This window comes from Phyllobates terribilis, unplaced genomic scaffold, assembly GCF_046119375.1.
Source record: "Phyllobates terribilis strain yellow unplaced genomic scaffold, ASM4611937v1 Scaffold_13__5_contigs__length_258822181, whole genome shotgun sequence".
Lineage (NCBI taxonomy): Eukaryota > Metazoa > Chordata > Amphibia > Anura > Dendrobatidae > Phyllobates > Phyllobates terribilis.
In genome coordinates, this window is record NW_027362773.1 from 234,774,627 (window position 1) to 234,796,457 (window position 21,831).

Consider the following 21,831-nt stretch of genomic DNA (forward strand, 5'->3'; position numbering starts at 1 on the left):
CGGTGCATCATGGTGGGGCGAAACATTTAAGTACATGTTCCCACCTGCTTGTTTTCCCTCTATCTTGGCCCTCCCTTTCTTTGATTGACAGCATTGACTTCATAGAGCGAGAGAAGGGTTGAGATAGATCGAAAACAAGCGAGTATGAAGGTGTACTTAATTTTTTGGCCATGCCATGGTGCATTGAGCTCCTATATTTGGTTTGAACAATCATTCTGTGCTGACAGTCCCTTTTAATAGTCTCTTTCAATAGGTAGACTGTGCCTCAGATGCACATGTAATGATCTGTAATAGATCATTCATTGTGATTAGGCTACTATTGCTCTCGGCAGCCTATAAACAAGACGCTGCATTGCCAAGAGCGATGATCTTTTGTATGGACCAAAAGATCATTTGACTCAAAGAATGAGCCTGTGTCTCTCCCTATGTACTTGCATTGGAGAGACTGTCAACAATTATGGCAGAGTCAGAAGAAGCCGGCCGGGGTGGCAATGGACGAGTTTCATCTCTCACAGTAGCATCTGACTGGTTGGAGTGACAGGTTACCTTTAAATTTCTTTGGCTTTCAAAGTCAAAAAGAGTTTGAAACTTGTGAAAAACATACAGCTCTTACATGAAATCCATATTTTTCTTATTCTTACCACTGTCTTTTGCACAGTATAAACAAGATCTTAACTGCTAGAGAATTATGAAACATATTTTTAGATACTTTCATTCTAACTACTTAGAATTACTAAGAACAGATGTTTTTGATTGTTGGAAGATTTTTAGAAAATGGAATTTAACAAGACTTCTGGCAGTAAATTGCCATTTATAATATTGTTCATGTATTAACAAAAGCTTGCTCCAAATTGTGTAACCTAAGTGGAAATATTTCCAATTCCATCTTATCCTCGTTATTTTGCATGTGATCCTGTGAAATTCTAATCAGCAGTATCTGCTTAATTCAATAGAGGATCTTTAATTGGGTCCTATCTGTATTAAAATATTGTTTTCCAAAAATCCAACATAAATCTAGCTTTTGGAAGTCAACCATTTGCCTCTAGGCTCCTATGAGTTAATTCACCAATTATATCCTAAATTTTGCTGATGATATATCCTTAATGTGCATTAACAACATGCCCATATTTTACATAGATGAAGGGGTTGACCCTGAAATTTATTTCCCCTAGTAATCTTAAACCCTTCACCCCCGGCCGATTTCGCATTTTTTCATTTTTGTTTTTTTCCTCCTTTTTGTTCCAAGAGCCGTAACAGTTTTATTTTAAGCCCCGTATGAGGGCTTTATTTTTTTGTGAGAGAAGTTGTTCTTTTGAATGACATCATTTATTTTATCATGTGATACACTTTTTCTCCACTTTCTAGTGTATTGAAATTGCCAAAAAAGTGCAATTTATTTTTTGGGTTTTGTATTTACTATGTTCACTATATCGTAAAACTGACCTGGCAATATGAGTCTCTAGGTCAGTATGAGTACGTAGATACCAAACATGCCTATATATATATATTTTTTTTATTTAAGTAGTGGCCACGCGGGCCTATCGGGAAAGATGTGGGCTCGACCAGCATCAAAGGCAGAGACACGACTTTTCACATACATGTTCGCCAAAAGTTATTATGAAGGGGTTAAGGTACACTTGCCAGAAAATAATGCTGAATATTTTCTACCTATATATCTATTCTGTACATCTATTGTTGTGAACATAAATGATGGGGACTCATTTGATATTAGAATTGGGAAGTTTTGGGATAATAACATGACTATCATCATTTTTTTATGAAGTCCCACATCTAATTTAATAATTTTTCTTTTTTTCACTAGGATCAAAGACAGACTCAGATGGCCCAGTATCGTCAGGACCCCTCATTAATTATGAGGTCGCTGGTACACATGTCAGATGTGGCACGGGCAGGAATAATGTCTCAAAGTCAACTTACCACCATAAACCAATCTCAACTCAGTGCTCAGTTAGGACTCAATATTGGGACTGCTCCTATTACCCATACATCACCTTCACCTCCAGCAAGCAAGTCAGCCACACCATCCCCTTCCAGCTCAGTAAATGATGAGGATGCCGATGAAACAAACAGGGTGCGTATAACATTGTAGATTCAATCTGGTTTAATGTTATTGCAGTAATAATATAATTGGTATTTAGTACAATTGATAGTTGACTTGTTTCCCTTATATTACAAATATTACTTAAAATTTTGAATAAGTGAATTTCCATCCAAAGTGAAAAATGTTCCTCTTGAGTATGCAAATTGCCTCTTCAGAGAGAAAGAGGACTTAAACTCTATAGCGCTACCTACTGGAAGCATCAAACCTACAAGTCACAATCAACCCTTTAACAAGTCTTGCAATGTGACATAGGATAACAGCCAAATCAGAATCTCAATTTGCAATCACGGTGTTTTGGGCTGTTGGCCCTCGTCAGTGGAAAGTATGAGAACTGATTTGGCTAGGTGAGAGGCTCTGAACTGAGTAGTAAGGGATAATGTTTCTGAGTCCAGAGCCTCTCACCTAGCCAAATCAGTTCTCATACTTTGCACTCACGAGGGCCAATAGCCCAAAACACCGTGTCTGCAAATTGAGATTCTGATTTGGCTATTATCTTAAGTCATATTGAACGACTCGTGAAAGGGTTAAGTGTGACTTGTAAGATGGGTGCTTCCAACAGGTGGCACTATAGAGTTCAAGTCCTCTTTCTCTCTGAAGAGGCAATTTGCATATTAAATTTCCCAGAGGAGCATTGCACAGCGAATAAGCCTCCTTACCTTGGCATGCCTCTTGAGTAATAAAGGGTGGAAAAAAGTTTCCTTTTTTCTCCACCCGCCCCCCAAAAAGCCTCACTTTTATCCATGAGTTCACATATAAGAGCAGCTTGTACCTGGGAAAATGGCAGACTGTTTCTTATTCAAATATTTAAGAAAGTTACACAACTTTTTTTTTTAGAAATTTTTATACCATATTTTCTAGACAATCTATTTCCATACAATATATTACTCTGTCTACTTAACTTTCCCTAAGTTGAAAAAGAGGCAAAAATATGCTAATTTCTTACCAAATATTTCCACACTCTGCAGAACTCTGTAAATCATGTTTACACTGTAATTAGACATTTACTCATTCAGTCTTAACGTGTATTTTCTTTTGTTGACAAGCATGTACACATACTGTTGCCACATACTTAATTTAATTTTTTTGGAAGGAAATACTGAGAAATGCTCTTATGTTAAATCTCCAATTGCTTTTTCTTCTTGGTAATAGCAGATTTATAAATAATTTAAATTTCAGCAGAATGTATTTTCAATTCACCTTCAAGAAAACAATTCACGAGAGATTTCAGGCTGCGAAAACATCAGCTGAGAGTATTTTATTATTCAGAAATATGAATTAAAAGACAACAAAGAAAAAAACAAAATACTACAACAATTTTATTCTAATCCCTGCTGGTTTATTTTTAATATAATTGTTGATTATCTGAGCTAGTCTGATAACAGTTTTATTTTTTCACAAATATTCTTTATGAGAAGAATTAAGCTAATTTTGACAAGAGGAGAATAAATGAATAATGCTAAAGAATTAGAAATGAGTGAATCAATTAGATGAGATTTAAATTTGTGTAAATTTTTGGAAATTTGTTGTTCTCATTTAATTTGACTAAATTGTATTTTGTTTGCAATGGCCACAACCATTTTACACATTGCAGAATAGTGCATCAGCCAGACAAGGCTCACATAACATTGGGTGCAGTTGGGCGGTATTCCCAATAATGCCTCACAGCTAATCACATCACATTGTATAGTTCAGCCAATCAGGATGGACTATTGTAGACTGTATAAAAGCAGAGGCAGGGAATGCAGCAGCCTCTTTGAGGTGAATCTGGATAGTGAAAGGACATTATACCTTCCCAACAGAAATATCGAGAGAAAGCCATAAAACAGCAAATAAATATTATGGATAGTGTTTGATAACACAGCGATGAAGAATAGTTGCCATCCATTTACGCAAAACAAATATGTTGAATTCAGTTTGACATTACTATGGCTGTAGTTGACTTTAAGGAGACTAAAAGGGGTTGGATACAGTCCTAGGAGACCTCAAAATGTTATATATGTTTTTTCAGGAGTACTTGAGATTCATGGCGACTCAGTACTATGTGAATCAAATTTTGGGGAAAAAGTCGACAAAACTTTTGAATTTGAATTTCAAAGTGTTTTTTCATTTCTAAAATAAAGCTAACATACACACTGTATAATTTTTTCAGATAATTGGAGAAAAAAGAGCTGCACCTGATTCTGGAAAGAAGCCCAAGACCCCAAAGAAGAAGAAAAAGAAAGATCCAAATGAACCCCAGAAACCTGTCTCTGCATATGCTCTGTTTTTTAGAGATACACAAGCTGCAATTAAAGGTCAGAACCCAAATGCAACATTTGGTGAAGTATCAAAAATTGTGGCTTCAATGTGGGACGGTCTTGGCGAAGAGCAAAAACAGGTAATTTTCCCATACTCTGTATAGTACATATTCATAAAAAGTTTTTATTTCCTATGAAGATGTCGAGAATGCTTTTACTATTTTATGTATTTTTTTAGCCTATATGCATTTTTCATTACCTGAATTTTTTGGTGTTTGCAGACAAGGAAAGCCAGATTGGTCATGTTTGATCTTAACAGCCAATACAGTTGTTTGCCGCCCCCTGTAATATTTAACCCAAAGGATTTTAGAAGACCCTTCACTACACCATTTATAGTAAATAGTGTGCGTTGATAGCAATTGAGGGGATATAGTGTGTGGTTCTTGGTCAATGACTACTAGGCTAAACCTTACCCTGTTTGGCCAGCTTTAGATCACCTAGAGAGGAATGGCATGACTAATATGGTGGAAAGTTTAACTTAGTATACCAATACAAAAAAGTAAGATGATTGTTCAACATATGGACAATAATTTGTAGGGACAATACCAGCAGTAATCGGGATTGACGCATCATATTTTACGTCTAGTTTCTGCCGAACACACCTGAAAAATTGTGACCTAGCATGACATTTTTTGCTACATGCCATGGAAAAAATCCGTTTATGTATGACTTAAAAGATGATCTGTCAAATGGTCAAGATTTTATATATGGCTAAGAGTAGTTAGAGTTTGTTTGTTACGGTATGATTATTTGTCATAGGCTAGGGTCACATGAATGTAAATTCTCTCATCCGAGAGATTAGAGTCGATTGTTCAAATCTCATTCTGATCAGAGTGTGATCATAATGTACTCCAGTTCTCTCAGATGAGGTGAAGAAGGAGAAAAAATTGCCTTCATATTCTCCATTGTGCCAGTGTTTGGAAATCGGACTTCACTCAGATGACATTCGAGTATAGTCCAATGGTTTCCAAGGGCTCATTGAGTGCGATCCAAATACAGGCTCAAACGCGGCATGCAGGGATTTTTTTCCTCAGACAGAATATGTCTGAGGAAACAATTTAACGTGGACAGCCCTAGAGGATAACATTGGTCTGAGTACAAGTCGATGTTTTGTCGGATCACACTCAAACCGAAAATACGATCGACTGCACCTGCCCATAGTTTGACTCTGGTTCCTCTGTGAACGTCTACAGAATGTGTTGGTACTACATTTTATAATTAATATCCATAAATTGATAAATATATTCATTCTCAGAGCAATGAATGTTGCTACCAGAAGTTTAGAAATTAAAGTGCTTTGCAATAAAAATGTATGGTGCTTTTTTAATTATTATTTGCAGTCTGTTAATGTAACATGAAGGCATTGTGTGCAAGTTTCTAAGACATCTGCTCTTTACTAGACTTTACCCTGTTATGATTTAATGATGGTGATTAATCAAGCCTATTTGTAGTTTGTGTGCAACAACTGGGCCTTTGTTGAATGGCACAAAAAAATATTCCGAAAAGGCCAGACTTCTGCAGGCAGGAAGTCATGAAAGGCATAATCACAGCCATTCAGAGAACTTGGTGAATTATCAAAGGGTTGCTCTAGTTTGGTTCTTGCCTGGCTGATTTCTAATGAGCAATTCTATAATTGTATAAATCATAAATATAGCAAATTGTAACTTATAGTAATAATGTAAAATTATGTATTAATTGTATTGCTGATTATTAAAATCTGCTAAGAGGTTTTACAATTTTGGACAATTTTGTGCATATTTATTTTTTTAATGCATGCAATTTCCTTATTAACATGCATATTCAATGAAGCCATATGTTGTTCTGCATATTAATCTCTTTTTAAGAAGGAGGGGTGAAAAAATATCAACCTGTCCTACTTTTCTCTCTACTGTTGTGTACCTCACATTGTTAGAAATATTTTCCTAAAACTATGGATCTACTATTCATAATCCAGAGTCATCGCTAGGGTTTCTTTTAATCAGGGTAATTTTTTTTATCTTGCCTGGTATTTTGTTAGCCTCGTCAGGCCAAAGTGGCTTGCTTGTTCTTGTGGCTTGTTTTTCCCTTCTTCCGTGCAACACACTTGCCACAATCTGTGCTGGGCATTGAGTAAAAAATGTCAATAAATATTGCTGATTGCAATTTTATTACATTTATTTGGTGTTAAAATTATTATAACTTGTAAGATCTATCTTCTGTTCTCTTACAGGTGTATAAGAGGAAAACAGAAGCCGCCAAAAAGGAATACTTAAAGGCTCTTGCGGCTTACAGAGCAAGTCTGGTGTCTAAGGTAAAATGAGATTGAAAATGTATATATGCTGTAGGAATAAACGCTCTCAGGTAGGCAGTAGGCGTTCACACAGGCAATGCTTTTTGATCCAAATGTGCAGTTTTATTGCTTTCATAAAATTCCAAGAGATTCAACACCAAAACAACTTCTGGGCGCTAAGGTATAACAGAAAATAAACCGTTCATTCAGTAGGCGCTTATACATCAGTGTGGGCTCACCCAAGCAGGCAACAGTCCTTTCTCCCGAAGTAAACTTTACACACTGAAGAGGTACAGTCCTACCAGTCTCGGTATCCCCTTCTGCCTAAGCTCCAAACAGAAGTCTTCAACTCAATGAACATTACACACTGAACAGGCTGCAGTTTCCACACATTACTCTGCAGCTCCAGTACACAGACTGCTCAGCTTTCCTAGCTGACTTTTGCAGTCTACATTCAGAGAGAGACTCCGGGTTGTCTCTCTCCCATCTACAGCTCACATTTTTGGCTGGTCATTCACCAGCTTCAACACACCCCACTCTGCTCAATGTCCAGCAGACTGACAGAAGGTGAGCCCATTTCCTGATACTTAGTCAAAGCTAGCCAGGTGCATCTAATTAAGACATGCCGTGCTAGGATTTAACCCAGTCCTACCTGACTTTGCTACAATTCATATATTATGGTTTTAGTTTGAGGTCTTTGTAGCCTGTTGCAGATTTTGACCTGGGATTTCAAGTGTGCATTGCAGCCATAGTGGTCAAGGGATAATGTCAAGTTTATATGTTGTGATTCCACTTGCTAAGTGTGGAGTTATGCTTGTATAAGTGATGGATAAAAATGGTGTTCTGTATTATAATTAGTGTTGAGCATTCTGATACTGAAATATCGGGTATCGACCGATATTCGCATTATCGGAGTTCCGATACTGAGTTCCGATACTTTTAGAATATCAAATACCGGAATCGGAAGTTCCCATAATGCCTGCGCTCTGCAGTGTCTCTGAAGGATGACAAGCTGGATGGCTAAGAATAATGTAGAATGTATTACATGAAAAGCCGGCAATTCAGCAGCGGCATACACCGGTATCCGACAATTTATAATAGAAAGAATAGAGCATCACACATAGATTAGATAGAAAGAAACATGTCAGTCACAAATATAATAAGTATAGTGATAGTGTTGATTACTGTACTTGTCATTTAGTGTTAAAATAAAGGATTTATTAAAAGAAAAATTGGCGTGGGGTTCCCCATAATTTTAGTCACTAGCGGAGGTTAAGCAGACAGCTGGGGAAGATGGTTGAAGCCTGGGAAGGGGGTAATACCCACGGAGCTTCCCAGGCTACCAATATCAGCCCCCAGCTGAATACCTAGCCTTTACTAGCTATTAAAATGGGGGATCCCCAAAAAAATGTCGTGGGGTCCCCCCTATTTTTATAGCTAGCAAAGGCTAGGCAGACAGCTGGGAGCTGATATTAATAGACCAGGAAGGGTGCCATGAATATTGGCCCCCTCCCAGGCTAGAAACACCAGCCGTCAGCCGCTCCAGAAATGGCGCATCCATAGGATGCGCCAATTCTGGCACTTAGCCTCGCTCTTCCCACTGCCCTGTAGCGGTGGCAGTGGGGTAATAGGGCTAGGGTTGATGTCAGCTTATAATGCCAGCTGACATCAAGCCCAGGTTAGTAATGGAGAGGCATCTATAAGACACCCCCATTACTAACCCCATAGTCAAGTTAAAAAAAAAAACACAACACCCAGAATAAAGTCGTTCAATTGAAATAAACACACAATTCTTTATTGTTCTAAATTAAACCATACTTACCATGACGCCCATTCCAGCTGAAGCCAACAATCTCCTGCAATAAAAATAAAATAATAAACCAACCTCATCCTTACCTTTCCATGGTTCCCAGGATGGCTCTAGCTCTTCTACATTGACATGACAGGCTGGATCGCAGCCGAAAGCTGCCATCCAGCTTGCCATGCCACAGACACTGAGAAGCGCAGGCATGCTTGCGCTCCTCAGTGTCTGGCTGTGACAGCATCCCGATGAGCCGAGATCATGTCCAATGAACTCAGCTCACCTCATGTACGTCACTGACAGCGTGGGAAAATTCTCCTGCTCTTGCGCTTGCCGTGAGCGCAGGAGAATTCTCCCATGCTGTCAGTGACGTGCATGAGGTGAGCTGAGTTCTTTGGACATGATCTGGGCTCATCTGGATGCCGTCACAGCCAGAAACTGAGGAGCGCAAGCATGCCTGCGCTTCTCAGTGTCTGTGGCATGGCAAGCTGGATGGCAGCTTTCGGCTGCGATCCAGCCTGTCATGTCAATGTAGCAGAGCTAGAGCTGTCCTGGGAACCATAGAAAGGTAAGGATGATGTTGGTTTATTATTTTACTTTTATTGCAGGAGATTGTTGGCTTCAGCTGGAATGGGCGTGATGGTAAGTATGGTTTAATTTAGAACATTAAAGAATTGTGTGTTTATTTCAATTAAACGACTTTATTCTGGGTGTTTGTGTTTTTTTTTAACTTTGACCATGGGGTTAGTAATGGGGGTGTCTTATAGACGTCTCTCCATTACTAACCTGGGCTTGATGTCAGCTGGCATTATAAGCTGACATCAACCTCAGCCCTATTACCCCACTGCCACCGCTACAGGGCAGTGGGAAGAGCGAGGCTAAGTGCCATCCTATGGATGCGCCATTTCTGGGACTGCTGACGGCTGGTGTTTCTAGCCTGGGAGAGGGACAATATTCATGGCACCCTTCCTGGGATATTAATATCAGCCCCCAGCTGTCTGCCTAGCCTTTGCTAGCTATTAAAATAGGGGGGACCCCACGTCATTTTTTTTTTGGGGTCCCCCATTTTAATAGCTAGTAATGACTAGGTATTCAGCTGGGGGCTGATATTAGTAGCCTGGGAAGCTCCGTGGGTATTACCCCCTTCCCAGGCTTCAAACATCTGCCCCAGCTGTCTGCTTAACCTCCGCCAGAGACTAAAATTACGGGGAACCCCACGCCAATTTTTTTTCTTAATAAATCCTTTATTTTAACACTAAATGACAAGTACAGTAATCAACACTATCACTGTACTTCTTATATATGTGACTGACATGTTTCTATCTATCTAATCTATGTGTGATGCTCTATTCTTTCTGTTCTAAATTGTTGGGTACCGGTGTATGCCGCTGCTGAATTGCCGGCTTTTCATGTAATACATTCTACATTATTCTTAGTTGTTTTCCTTCATGTAGAATAAACCTACTGTACAAGGAAAGAAAGGGTTTATTTTCATTCTGATATTTGTGTCCCATTGACTTGCATTGGTTTCCGGTATCGGAATCGGTGATATCCGATATTTTTTGGGTATCAGTCCGATCCAATCCGATCCGATATTTCCCGATATCTGAAGGTATCGCTCAACACTAATTATAATATATCATGGTCAATCTTGAATTGCTCTAAACCTCCTGTCAGGTCAATCTGACTGTTTCCATTGTGAAGCGTAATTTATGCTGCATTTTAAGTTACTGTAGCACTGAACATTTTAATGCATACTGTCCAGATTTACTTTGGAAATATTTTGTCATTTTCTTAAAATTAATCATAGAATCAATCAACACTATTAAACATATGTTAAATATTTAAATTAGATGCAAAGTTGTCTTGATAATAAAATCCTACATACTCTACTACTCTAACCCAAATGATCAAGCACAGGTTCTCCAATGGCCTGCATCAGGACAGCAGGTGATGGTTTCTGGTTCTATGATCACTTAAGTGCTGAGACTAGTGATTGGCTGCAGTAGTCAGGTGACTGTAATGGTGAATGTGCATCTCATGGTGTAGTGTTGCAGTTACCTAATTGCTTCACAGGCCGATGAACTGGTGATTTAAAAATGGAGCATCATCACTCCCTGTCTTGGTGCAAACCACTAAAGAATTTATGTCCGATTTTATTATTTTTAAGACATCAATGCCATTGGCATTTTAAAGGGGTTATGTGGAACTATTTCTTTTAACAATGTGCCTAAGAACTAACAGGCAGGTAGTTGCTAACTACTTGCCTTTAGTGCCCGCTGCCGATCTCTACCGGCAAAGAGCAGTCACAGACTGCTCCTGGCGGCTATTCAGTGACTTCCCCTTTTGTCATGTTGACAGAACAGTGGCTTCTCTTTTGCTCTGCTCTGTTGATGGGGTGAGACTGCCTACGTCATGCTGAATGACAGCCGGCTCTCCACTGTCTAACTGCGAGAAGCCTACTGTCAATCAGCATGACTTCGGCAATGATGCCCCTTTGACAGAGCAGCCCAGAAGAAGAAGAGCTGCTCTGTTGATATGGAGCAGCTAAATCACCAGCAGCAGCAGTTGGTGACCACTCTCTGCCAGCGTCGGGTACAACAGGCAGGTAGTTACCTCTTTTAGCAACTGCCTGCTTGTTCGTTTTTTGGCCCATAATAGTAGTTGCTCCCTTTGTAGATATAGCTCTAAAACAACTCCTAAACACACCTACATAATATATATATGTGTGCGTATGTAATATATCTATCTAATATATATATACACACACTCGTATAAGCATTGTGTATGGAGATTCAACATCTATATTGGAGGGGACACTGGATTGCACATATACCAGCACATGTCTGACACCGCTGCGTATGCACAAACTTAGCTTGTGTTCCAAAATCTAAAAGACAGTGGAACGCTTTTCTGTCAGCCCCAAAACTGCCTAATGAGTACTCAAAAGACCAACGTTGGCTCATAATGTTTCTTTCAGAAACTTGAAAAAAAACCTTTAGGGTGTTGATATGGTTGTTTTAAATAACAGAGTTATTTTCTTTGCTTTAATTGTGGAGAGAGGCGCTTAAACTGGAGTACAATAAGGCCTGGCCATCCAGAATGGTTGTTGTGAAGACCCGGGGTCTTCCATGGGCAGAACACTACTCAGACAACACAGGGTGAGGGTAAAACAGTGTGGCAATACTTTATTGAACCACCAAAGGAACAATAAACACATAGAACAGTCCCATGAAATACCCAAGATGGTACAACATTACACAGTCTCACCCTTCCGCTGGCCACCTGGGATTAAACTGCTGCGACTTTGGGACTTCCAGGGTCAACTACCTCAACCAGTGGCCCCCCGCTTTTGGCGGGCCTCCCCAGAGAAATGGTAGCGGCAAGCTTAGGAAGCAGACAGTCCATCGAAGTACAAGGCCAGGAGACCCGAGGGTCCCACCCTGGCCTCTCCGAGAGTTTCCATGGAACCAGATGACCGACTGGTCCCAATCTGGCTTGTTGTGAATGTTTCCATGGGTTCCAAGCGACCGGAGGGTCCCACCTGGCAACCCCAAACAACATATCTATGGGGCCAGGTGACTTCTTCGTCCCAACCTGGTCTCCCCAAATGAATCCATCGGCTCTCTGATGGTCAGTGGAGCAGATCCTTATCTTTCCAGTCAGGGTCCTATACCCTTAGGCTGGAATCATGTAAAATCCAAATCTGTGTCTCTTTGGATAAAGTCATGCTACAAGCTGATGGTCTGAAGGAAGTCTGATCTTTGATTCTCCTTGTAAAGTCTGTTTCAATTCTCTGTTTCAAATCTGCCTGCTACAGAGGCATATGTTCCTTAAATAGTTCACATTTGTTTTTTCAAGTATACACCCACAGGCCAAGGGTTAGGGAGTGTATAATTCCAGAGGGCTCAGATCTCATTGTTTGAGCATTTAATCAATTTGCATAGTTGTGGCTATTGTAAACAAACATCATTGTTTCAGAACCAAGAAAGACAACATTCAGGGTTATACAAATACTGGTCTGTCCTTCTTGACCCACCAAAGAAACACACATAAGTTCTAAAGTCAACACAAACACAATAGTGTATTTCTCTTGGCTTAAAAAAATCTAACCGCCTGTCTGATTAAGATTCTAAGCGGTTTTGTCACAGTTGTTTTTAGCCTTTCATCATAAATTGTTGACCTTTATTGGGCTGCAGTTATAATTAATGTGGACAAAACCTTAGTAATAATAGTTATAATGCATTTCATTTACATTCAACGTTAATTATTGGATTTTTCTTTTTTTTTACTGAAAGTAACATTTAATGTTTTAGATTAGTGTTGTTATATTAATACCATAGTTTTCTTTCTTAACAGGCTGCAGCAGAATCTGCAGAGGCTCAGACAATACGCTCTGTCCAGCAAACACTGGCATCAACAAACCTCTCATCTACACTTCTCCTTAACTCCTCGCTGTCTCAGCATGCCTCTCTCTCTGTGGCAGCGCAGAATCTCCAGCAGGCAATTCCAAGGGCCATTGCACCCAAACCATTAACCATGAGACTACCCTCTAACCAGATTGTGACCTCTGTAACCATTGCACCAAACATGCCGTCCAATATGGGAACACCATTAATGAGCTCCATGGGTGCGCCAATGGTGGCCTCTCCCCCTTCTTCTCAATTGAGTCCTTCACTGCAGAGCCAGCAGCATCATATCCAACAATTGCAGCAGCAGCAGTTACAACAGATGCAACAGCAGCAGCTTCATCAGCATCAAATGCACCAGCAGATCCAGCAGCAGATGCAGCAGCAGCATTTCCAGCATCATATGCAGCAGCAGCTCCAACAACAGCAACAGCAGCAACTTCAACAGCAAATGCAGCAACAACTGCAACACATACACCTACAACAGATGCAGCAACAACAGCAGATGCAGCAGCATATTCAGCATCAGTCACAACTGTCTCCTCAGCAGCAATCTCCTGCCCCTTCCCAAACTGGTGTACCTTCCCAGATAGCATCTCCCATCCCCCATATCAGCAGTCCCTCCCCAGCATCCCAACATCACCAGCCATTGATACAGTCCCAGGCACAGACTCAAGTGATGTCTCAAGTCAGTATTTTTTAACCCTCCAAGGGTTTCATTGCAGGATATTTTCATCTCTTTAAGGGAAGGTGCATATTCTGTATATTGTCCAAACATGTTATGCGATAATGCATAACTGACCAAGTGAGACTATTACTTGTCTATTAGATAGGCAATACGGGACAGTGTAACCTGTATCATATTTTAGCATCCTCAAAATTTCTTCTCTGAGAACTAAAGAATGATGACTTTGTTTTTTCATGCAATGCTTTTTTTTAATTTATTGAATTTATTTCCTAAAATATGTGAATTGTGTGGTCCTAAAACACACTGGGAAATCACTAAAAAAAACTGTGGACACTTTGAGTGGACTTGAACATGCGACAAAGCATTGGAAGCTCACAGAGACAAAATTGTATGCTACCTGTCAAGTGATAATGTCACCACCATGCAAGTGCATTTGTATGACATATATGTAGTTAATGGCATTTTTGTCATATGATATGATGTAAATCACAGATGTTTGCCAAAGTTTTTATTTTTTCATGTTTTGCCTATATCAAAATTAAAAAAAGGGAAAAAAAATTCTCATTAGCAACCAAAATTTCAGTTTGGAATACACTGTAATGGTACGTTGACTGCTTCTGTGTCCCACCATCTGCATTAGGACAGAAATGTGACTATAGTGTGCTGACGTGACACATTTCTTATACAAACAATGTATTTTTTAAAAAGGGAAAATGCACTTAAATACTGTAAATGGTTATTCTAAAGGCTAAAGTTAATTAATGCTACAAGTACTGTATGAACAGTAGAATATTTAAAAAGGGTACCCTAATGAGGTGTATATATTTTCTTTTCAAGTTGTACGGTTTAAAATAACTTCTTGTAAAATGTTTTCATAAACAAGGCTTTAATGTAACACTGGTTACACAAACATTAATTGCTACATCGCTTATTGTGTTTTTATGCTGTTTTATACTTTTTTATGAGTTCTGATAGCGCCAGTTAAGTTGTTTGTATTTTTGCTTAACTGAAAAAAATGCTTTTATCTTGCTATAGAATAAACACATTTCTGTAATAGGTTGCATGATGTTTATTTATTTTTGGGATTGCTTGTAGTTTTTTTTTAATTATTATTATTTCTTATACAGATGTATTTATTTTAATTTCCGTGAAAGACTTAGAGCTGCCTATTTTAATATAGATTTGGCGGAATAAAGAAAAATTATACCTAATTTTACACTCAATTATGGTGTACTTATATCAAGTGTATATGGACCCTTCCGTGACAGACTCATTGGACCTTCTGTCAACCCTATCCTTGATGTGAGAGAATGTATTTCTATTGTATGGACAACCCCATGCCTAAAAACAGAGGATCCATCACCAAATTTTTCATGTGAACTGGACACACAATATAGTAGTGGCTGCAGAGTGGAATGCATTTTTTTTCTAATTTCACCTCTCCGTTGCAAAGATATTAGCAATCAAAGTACTTGGCACCTAATGTGTTAACTTTTTAAAGTCCAAGTAGGTGTATTCATTGGGGGCATGTGGTTCTTCTCCCTGTATGAGTTGCTATCTACTTGGCTTAACAAAAGTTTACTGATTGGGACCAATATTTGGATTGGTAATATTTTTGCAACGCAGAGGCGAAGTAAAAAAAGTTTTATTCTGCTCTGCAGCCACTATTACGTCGTGGGTCCAGCTCAACGTGAAAAATTTGGTGAAATGTCTTCTTTAAATGGATTTACAATCAAATAAGTCACCCAGCATAACACATGATTGATTATCTGTTGAAATATTTTGCGTATAACTGTCCTCTATAAGTGGTATCGAAGATTGCTAATTAATTAATCCTTAGTTTAAATGTGAAAATTGTTATGAGTCCAGCAAAGCCAAGATTATATTCTTATCTACATTTGTATAAATATTTTCTGTGAGAAATCTTGAACTTTCTTTTAAAGGGAGTATTTATTTATGGAGATAGATGGTTGAACTACTCTTTGCAGGCCCTAAGTGTGCTATGAATAAGAGTTAGATCAGTGTTCCTCAACTCCAGTCATCAAAAGCCACCAATAGATCATTTTTTCAGTATTTCCTTAGTATTGCACAGGTGATCATGGAGGACTGGAATCGAGGAACACTGAATTGGAAGAATATATCAGGATTACATATGCAGGAACTCTCTCATATCTCTAAAAAGTACTCCATTTTACTGTTTGGGTGGTAGAAGATTGAGAAAATTCTTATATTTCTATTACTGCCACAGATTTTCAGAACCAGACTTAAATCGCTACACAGTTGTTGTAAGAATGCTAAAACTAGATTAAAAATGTTTTCCAGGACTTTAATATTCATGACCTATCTTTAAAATACACCCGACTTGTTATCGATGCCTTCATATCACTTACACCTGGCCATTAAGATAGAGAGGTCTTTGACAAAGACCACCAGTTGTTCGAAACGTTGGACGTTATGTCTTTTTCAATGGTGCCAGATCAAAATAAAATTTGAAAAATTATTCACGACAAGTCCTACTACTCTCATCTTTGTCAGTTCTGAGGTTTTCGCTAAATATATTACAGGACTTTGATCCTTTCCTCAAGCGCGACCACCTGCACAGCAGTAGTGCCTGCTTCTCCCTATGTCTTTCTTTAAGATATATCATCAATGTCCGCTCAAAGGAACCCATCCAAAGATTCTGCAGCGCATCTGAAGTTGTATAACTCTGTACATTGTGTAGTGGTCACATATGGTACTGTAAGCTTGCTCCAATTCACCTGTATGAGTTTACTTCCATGGTGATTTGATATGATCTTGCCTAAAATACCACTCCAGCTGTTTACTTTTTATTTCACCACTGGATTGGTAGTACTAATCCATGTTTCTTGGCCTTAATAAAATACTTACTAGCGGCCATCTTCTGCTTTTACCGGTGCCATTATGGTCCCAATCTACCATCTTGTGACCTTAGCTTCTGATTGACCAGAAGTCAGAGCTAACAGTCACAAGCGCTCAATGGGAGTCTGAGAGCCTTGTTCTGGCCTCGTTCCTGCTTTCAGACTTACATTGAGTAGTGACTTCTGGATCACCCAGCAAACACTGGAGCGATACGGCAGGTTATAGCTAGCAGAAGACTACCGGAGCGGCACAGAGAGCAGAAGTAGATGGCGGCTGCTAAGTAATTTACTAGGGGCAGGAAACTTACATTAGTGACACCCAGCTAGTGGTGAAATGAATTAAAAGAAAACAAAAAAAAAACATGAGTGGTGCTTTAAAGATAGATCCTCACTATTAAAGTAATTAAAATCCTAATCATGCATTTTATCTTTTAGAGTCCAAACATGAGCATGCAATATAATTTGAATCCCTATATGAATGGTTTCCTTGGAATTATTTTTCTGTACTGTATATACAGCAACCATTTATTCTCTGCAATGAGGGTAGAGGGAGGTAAAGAGAGTTGGGGGAATGCCACCTTACTGAAATAAGTGGACTTGCCCTTGGTAACCAAATAACAAAATATTTTTTTGCCATTTTGGCTAATAAGAATGTGGAACTGTTTCTGTACTTCTGCTGACAGCTCTGCTTTCATGGTTTTGTCATAGTTATGGATTATTTTTAAAAGCAGTTTGTCATCTGAAAATGATCTATTGTTTAAATCAGGTTTTGTGTTACATTTTTTTAATTATTTTAAATCATCAGAATCAGTATTGAAAATAATACAATATATAAATCTTGCAACTTTTATACCCACTGGGGATATTCTAGATTCACCTTTCCTGTTGATTGAGGAAATGCACATTATCAGTAGACTTACTTTTTTGTATTGAAGCCACTAATAAGTATGTGCAAAATTCAATGTAAAGTGGGGATCGGAGTTGTGAGATTACCAGTTATGATTGGTGCATCCTATTATTAGCCATGTATAATAGTATTACCTGTTATTTTTTAGAAAAAATACAAGAAATTGGGGTTTCTACTCTCTTTCCAGGATTCTTCAATATGGTTTTTAAAATGCAAAGATAAAAACACAACGCGTTTCAGCTGGGTCAGCCTTCATCAGATGAATGATGAAGGTTGACCCAGCCGAAACGCGTTGTGTTTTTATCTTTGCATTTTAATAAACCGCATTAAAGAATCCTGGAAACAGAGTAGAAACCCCAATTTCTTGTATTTTTTTCTAAAAAAAAAAACATTTTTCTTACATTGGAACCTCTTGAATGACCCTCCACAGTTTAACAATGTGGCAGCAGACCACTAACAAGGATTTATATTGAATACATGTTATCCTAGAGTTGTGCCTGTATGCACAACCATATAAGGTGAGCAAAATCTTTTATTTGCTACCAATCATGATATAATCTAATACTATGCTTAAATAGCACTCCCTTGTCTGCCTTGTAATCTAGGTTACACCCTGCAGCAATTACCTGTTATTGTAATTCTACCTCTGATGATAATGAGCCTTCTGAAAACTCTTCTTGAAAGGATAGGAAGTATGAGCATAAAATATCTCCAGTGATCTGCGTGAGAAGTGCAAGATTATTAATTTTGTTTTTAAATTTAGATTGTGAGATCTAAAACAAAAATTGCCAAAATAATTTAAAAATTGCATGTAGCCCAAAAATCTGATTTAAAAAAAATTGTCCTTCTCTGTTGACACATCCTCTTTCAAGTGAATGTCAGCAGGTTTTTGCTATCTAATCTGAAGACAGCAGAAGATAGAGGCTGAAACACAGAATTCATGGATGTGTCATGGGTCAAAGTGCGTGCTGTTTACTAACTGAAGGATTTATCACTATGAGATTAACATTATCGGACTACACTATTCTGGAAACACCCCTCCCCCTGTGATAAGCAGTTCACGGTCTATGGACTTTATACATAGAAAGCCTGATGTGGGCGGGGTTAGATTTCTCAGCTCTGCTTCATTGCTAAATCCAAAAGCGCTTATTGTGTGAGAACGGCTGCACCCAGTAATCTAAGTGACACATCATCGGTTTCAGCTTCTTTTTACCTACATCAGGCTGCTATCTCCGATAAGATATCAAAATCCTGCTGATAGATTTCCGTTAAGGCCAAGTACCACCAAGTAGGTTTACCATTTACGTGTAAAGCTATAATGTTAGAAATACAATGCAATATATGATGCAGTCGGCACATTTTTTGATGCAGTTTTCTGAGCCAAACTTAGAGCTGGATCCAGAAGAAAGGATAGGTACACATTCTTCCTTCATGCTCTATTTCCATTGCTTTGAAATCAGCTTGCTGCCTTTTTTGTTATAGAAAGCAAAAAAATATGAAAACTGCCATAAAAATATACAAACTTTTTTTGGTTACCTTTAAATGTCAAAAATTCACAGGTTTTTCAATGGATGGTTTTATTTGCTATGGAATATATTTGGGTTGTTAAAACTTGCACATTTTGCTTTATCTGAGTTTTTGTGACCAAATTTAAAAAAAGTATTAATTGATTACAAAATACAAAGGACACAACCTGCAAAACAGCACTGATACCTTTCGAGGATTTACCATTAAAACGATATAATTGATTTGTGACATGTTTCCCTCTACCAAAAAAGTAATTAAGTTCAGCTATATATCCTCCATTGACCCTTGTCACTGTGTATTCTTTGGAACTATACGTTTGTCACATTGTAGATGTGGAAAGTTCAGAGCACTAGTAGATATTTTTTTCTTACAAGAGATGAACATGTTGACAAATAAAAGAGTAATATCAACAATTTCTGTGGTTCATTTTATTTTATTATCTGGTTATACGAATTAAACTAAAATGTCTAAAGAAGTAAAAAGTAATATTTGAAAAGATACATTTTTATTATATAAAGATTAGTGAGTCAATTCTACACAAATCAAAATCCATAAAATTTGAGTAAAATTTTCCAAAATTTGTGGATTCAGGCAAATCTGAATTTTGGTCAATTTGATGTGCGCAATTACAGGAAAATGGTGGCCAGCTGACAGCCCATATGCTACATTTTGAGGTTCCTTCCTATTCTTGTTTTGCCGCTGCTCCCCGACCAGCCCTCTGTGGGGCTTCAACTGGCCTTTTCTTTAGCGCATCACAACCACCAAAAGTAGTAAAAATGATAGGCATTACATTATAATTAGATTCCACCTAAAACTCATCTAAAATAGCAATAAAAATGCCAAAATTGTTAAAATTTCAACACAACTTGCCGTTTATATGTCCTGTCAATTGTAACTTCTTTTAACCGCTTCAGACTTCGAAAGACACAAAGTGGCTAAAAGAAGTGACCGCTCCATTCTTGTAGTTTCTGATAGCAATGTTTTATTGATGTTGTCATATTGTTGGCACACAAACTAATTCTTAGGAAGGGACCAGAAAATTCAGGAAAGTACATGGGCTCTTTTGACTGTTTTTTAAACTGAGTTGTCCATGATCAGCATTTTGTAATACTCCCAACACCGGTCCAAAACGCTTGACAACCATAGCTCCATTCAAAGAACTTGGTTAGACTCCCATCAAACCTCCACTATGAAGTTGATATGCAGTAATTTTATTGTGAGCAAACACTATTAAGGGCAATCAATAAAGATTGTGTCGAAATATACACTGTTGGTTATGGAAGTCTGGTAGTCTGTATACGTCAAATGTAGAATTAGTTATGTCATATTATCAATCTCTGACATTTAACTTGTGCAAACCGGATGCGTGTTAGAAACATCGACATCCCTGTTACATGATTGCAGGGCGCCGATGGGTTGGCATGACAGCTGGTGGTCTGCAGAAAACCCCGTGCTTGTCATTGCAGATTTCCAATGAATGCCGGCCCATGGCCAGTGTTCATAGGAGATGATTTCTGCTACGCATAGCAGGGCTAAAGTCCTGCTATGTGTAGCACAATCAATCGGATGATCGCAGCTTCCAATCTCCTAAGGGGACTTTTGAAGCAAGTGAAAAGTAGAAAAAAATAGAAAAGTTCAAATCACCCCCTTTTTGCCCCATTCAAAATAAACCAATAATAAAAAAAATGCACATATTTGATATCGCTGCATTCATAAATGTCCGATCTATCATTATATAAAAGCAATTAATCCGATCAGTAAACGGCGTAGTGAGAAAAAAAATCAAAATGCCAAAATTACTTTTCTTTTGTAATATTGCAATAAAATGCAATAACAGGCAGTCAAAACATCATATCTGCCCCAAAATGGGATCAATAAAAATGTCACACCTGTGTGCAAAAACAAGCCCTTGCCCAGCCCCACATCACGAAAAATGGAGACGCTACAGGTCTCGGAAAGTGGCGTCATTTTTTACAAACTTTGGATTTTTTCACCACTTAAATAAAAAAGAACCTATACATGATTGGTATCTATGAACTCGTAATGCCCTGGAGAATCATAATGGCAGGTCAGTTTTAGCATTTAGTGAACACTGTAAATAAAAAATCCAAAAAACATTTGTCAAATTGCACTTTTTTTTCCAATTTCCCCTCTCTTGGAATTTTTTTTTACATTTTCCAGTACATTATGTAGTAAAATCAAGTGTCATTCAAAAATATATCTTGTTCTGCAAAAAACAAGCCCTCACATGGCAGTATTGATTGAAAAATAAAACAGTTATGGCTTTGAGAAGTAGGGGAGCAAATAACGAAAACGCAAAAATGGAAAATCGCATGGTCATGAAGGGCTTAAGGGACTAAGTCACCTACATACCTAGATATGTGGTTCAGTTTATATTTTGGGGGTGACGATTCCCTTTAAGTCTTAAGTTATATAATGGATGCCTCCTTCTAATGCTGCTTTGCAATCTTCTCCCTTCTAGCTATGTAGACAATTGCAAAGCCAATTCAATTACTCATCATTACTTATCTTTATTAGTTAGATTTTTTTGTGTAATGGCTTCTGTTGCCAACTATCTTCATTAAAGTGAATATTTCACCAGGTTTTTGCTGCCTCATCTGGGAGCACCATAATGTAGTAATAGACTCCTGATTCCAGCGATGTGTCACTTTGTTTCACAACTGCTGAACACGGTAAACTATCAGAGTTCTAGATGTAGCATGAAGCAGAGCTCAGAAAGCTGCCCCCGCCTACACCAGGCACTCTATTTATCTTTTCTATGGACAGTGAGCTGCTTATCAGAGGAGGGGACGTGGTCAGTCTAGCAGGCTCATGAGCTGTAGTCCTGGCAGTGATATTATCCTGCTGATAAAACCTTCATTGTAAGTAAACAACATCACACAGCCTCATATGTGGCATATCCCTGAATTCA

General features: G+C 38.3%; 1 protein-coding gene across 1 annotated transcript in view; it reads left to right on the forward strand.

The window, feature by feature from the left end:
- Nucleotides 1-17,458, forward strand: part of TOX3 (TOX high mobility group box family member 3) — a 150,158-nt gene extending 132,700 nt beyond the window's left edge. The window contains exons 5-8 of the mRNA XM_073659353.1: nucleotides 1,823-2,092; nucleotides 4,272-4,499; nucleotides 6,629-6,709; nucleotides 12,849-17,458. Coding sequence (XP_073515454.1) covers nucleotides 1,823-2,092; nucleotides 4,272-4,499; nucleotides 6,629-6,709; nucleotides 12,849-13,601 — 1,332 coding nt within the window. The 3' untranslated portion in view covers nucleotides 13,602-17,458. The remainder of the gene's footprint in view (nucleotides 1-1,822; nucleotides 2,093-4,271; nucleotides 4,500-6,628; nucleotides 6,710-12,848) is intronic.
- The last annotated feature ends 4,373 nt before the right edge of the window (nucleotides 17,459-21,831 follow it).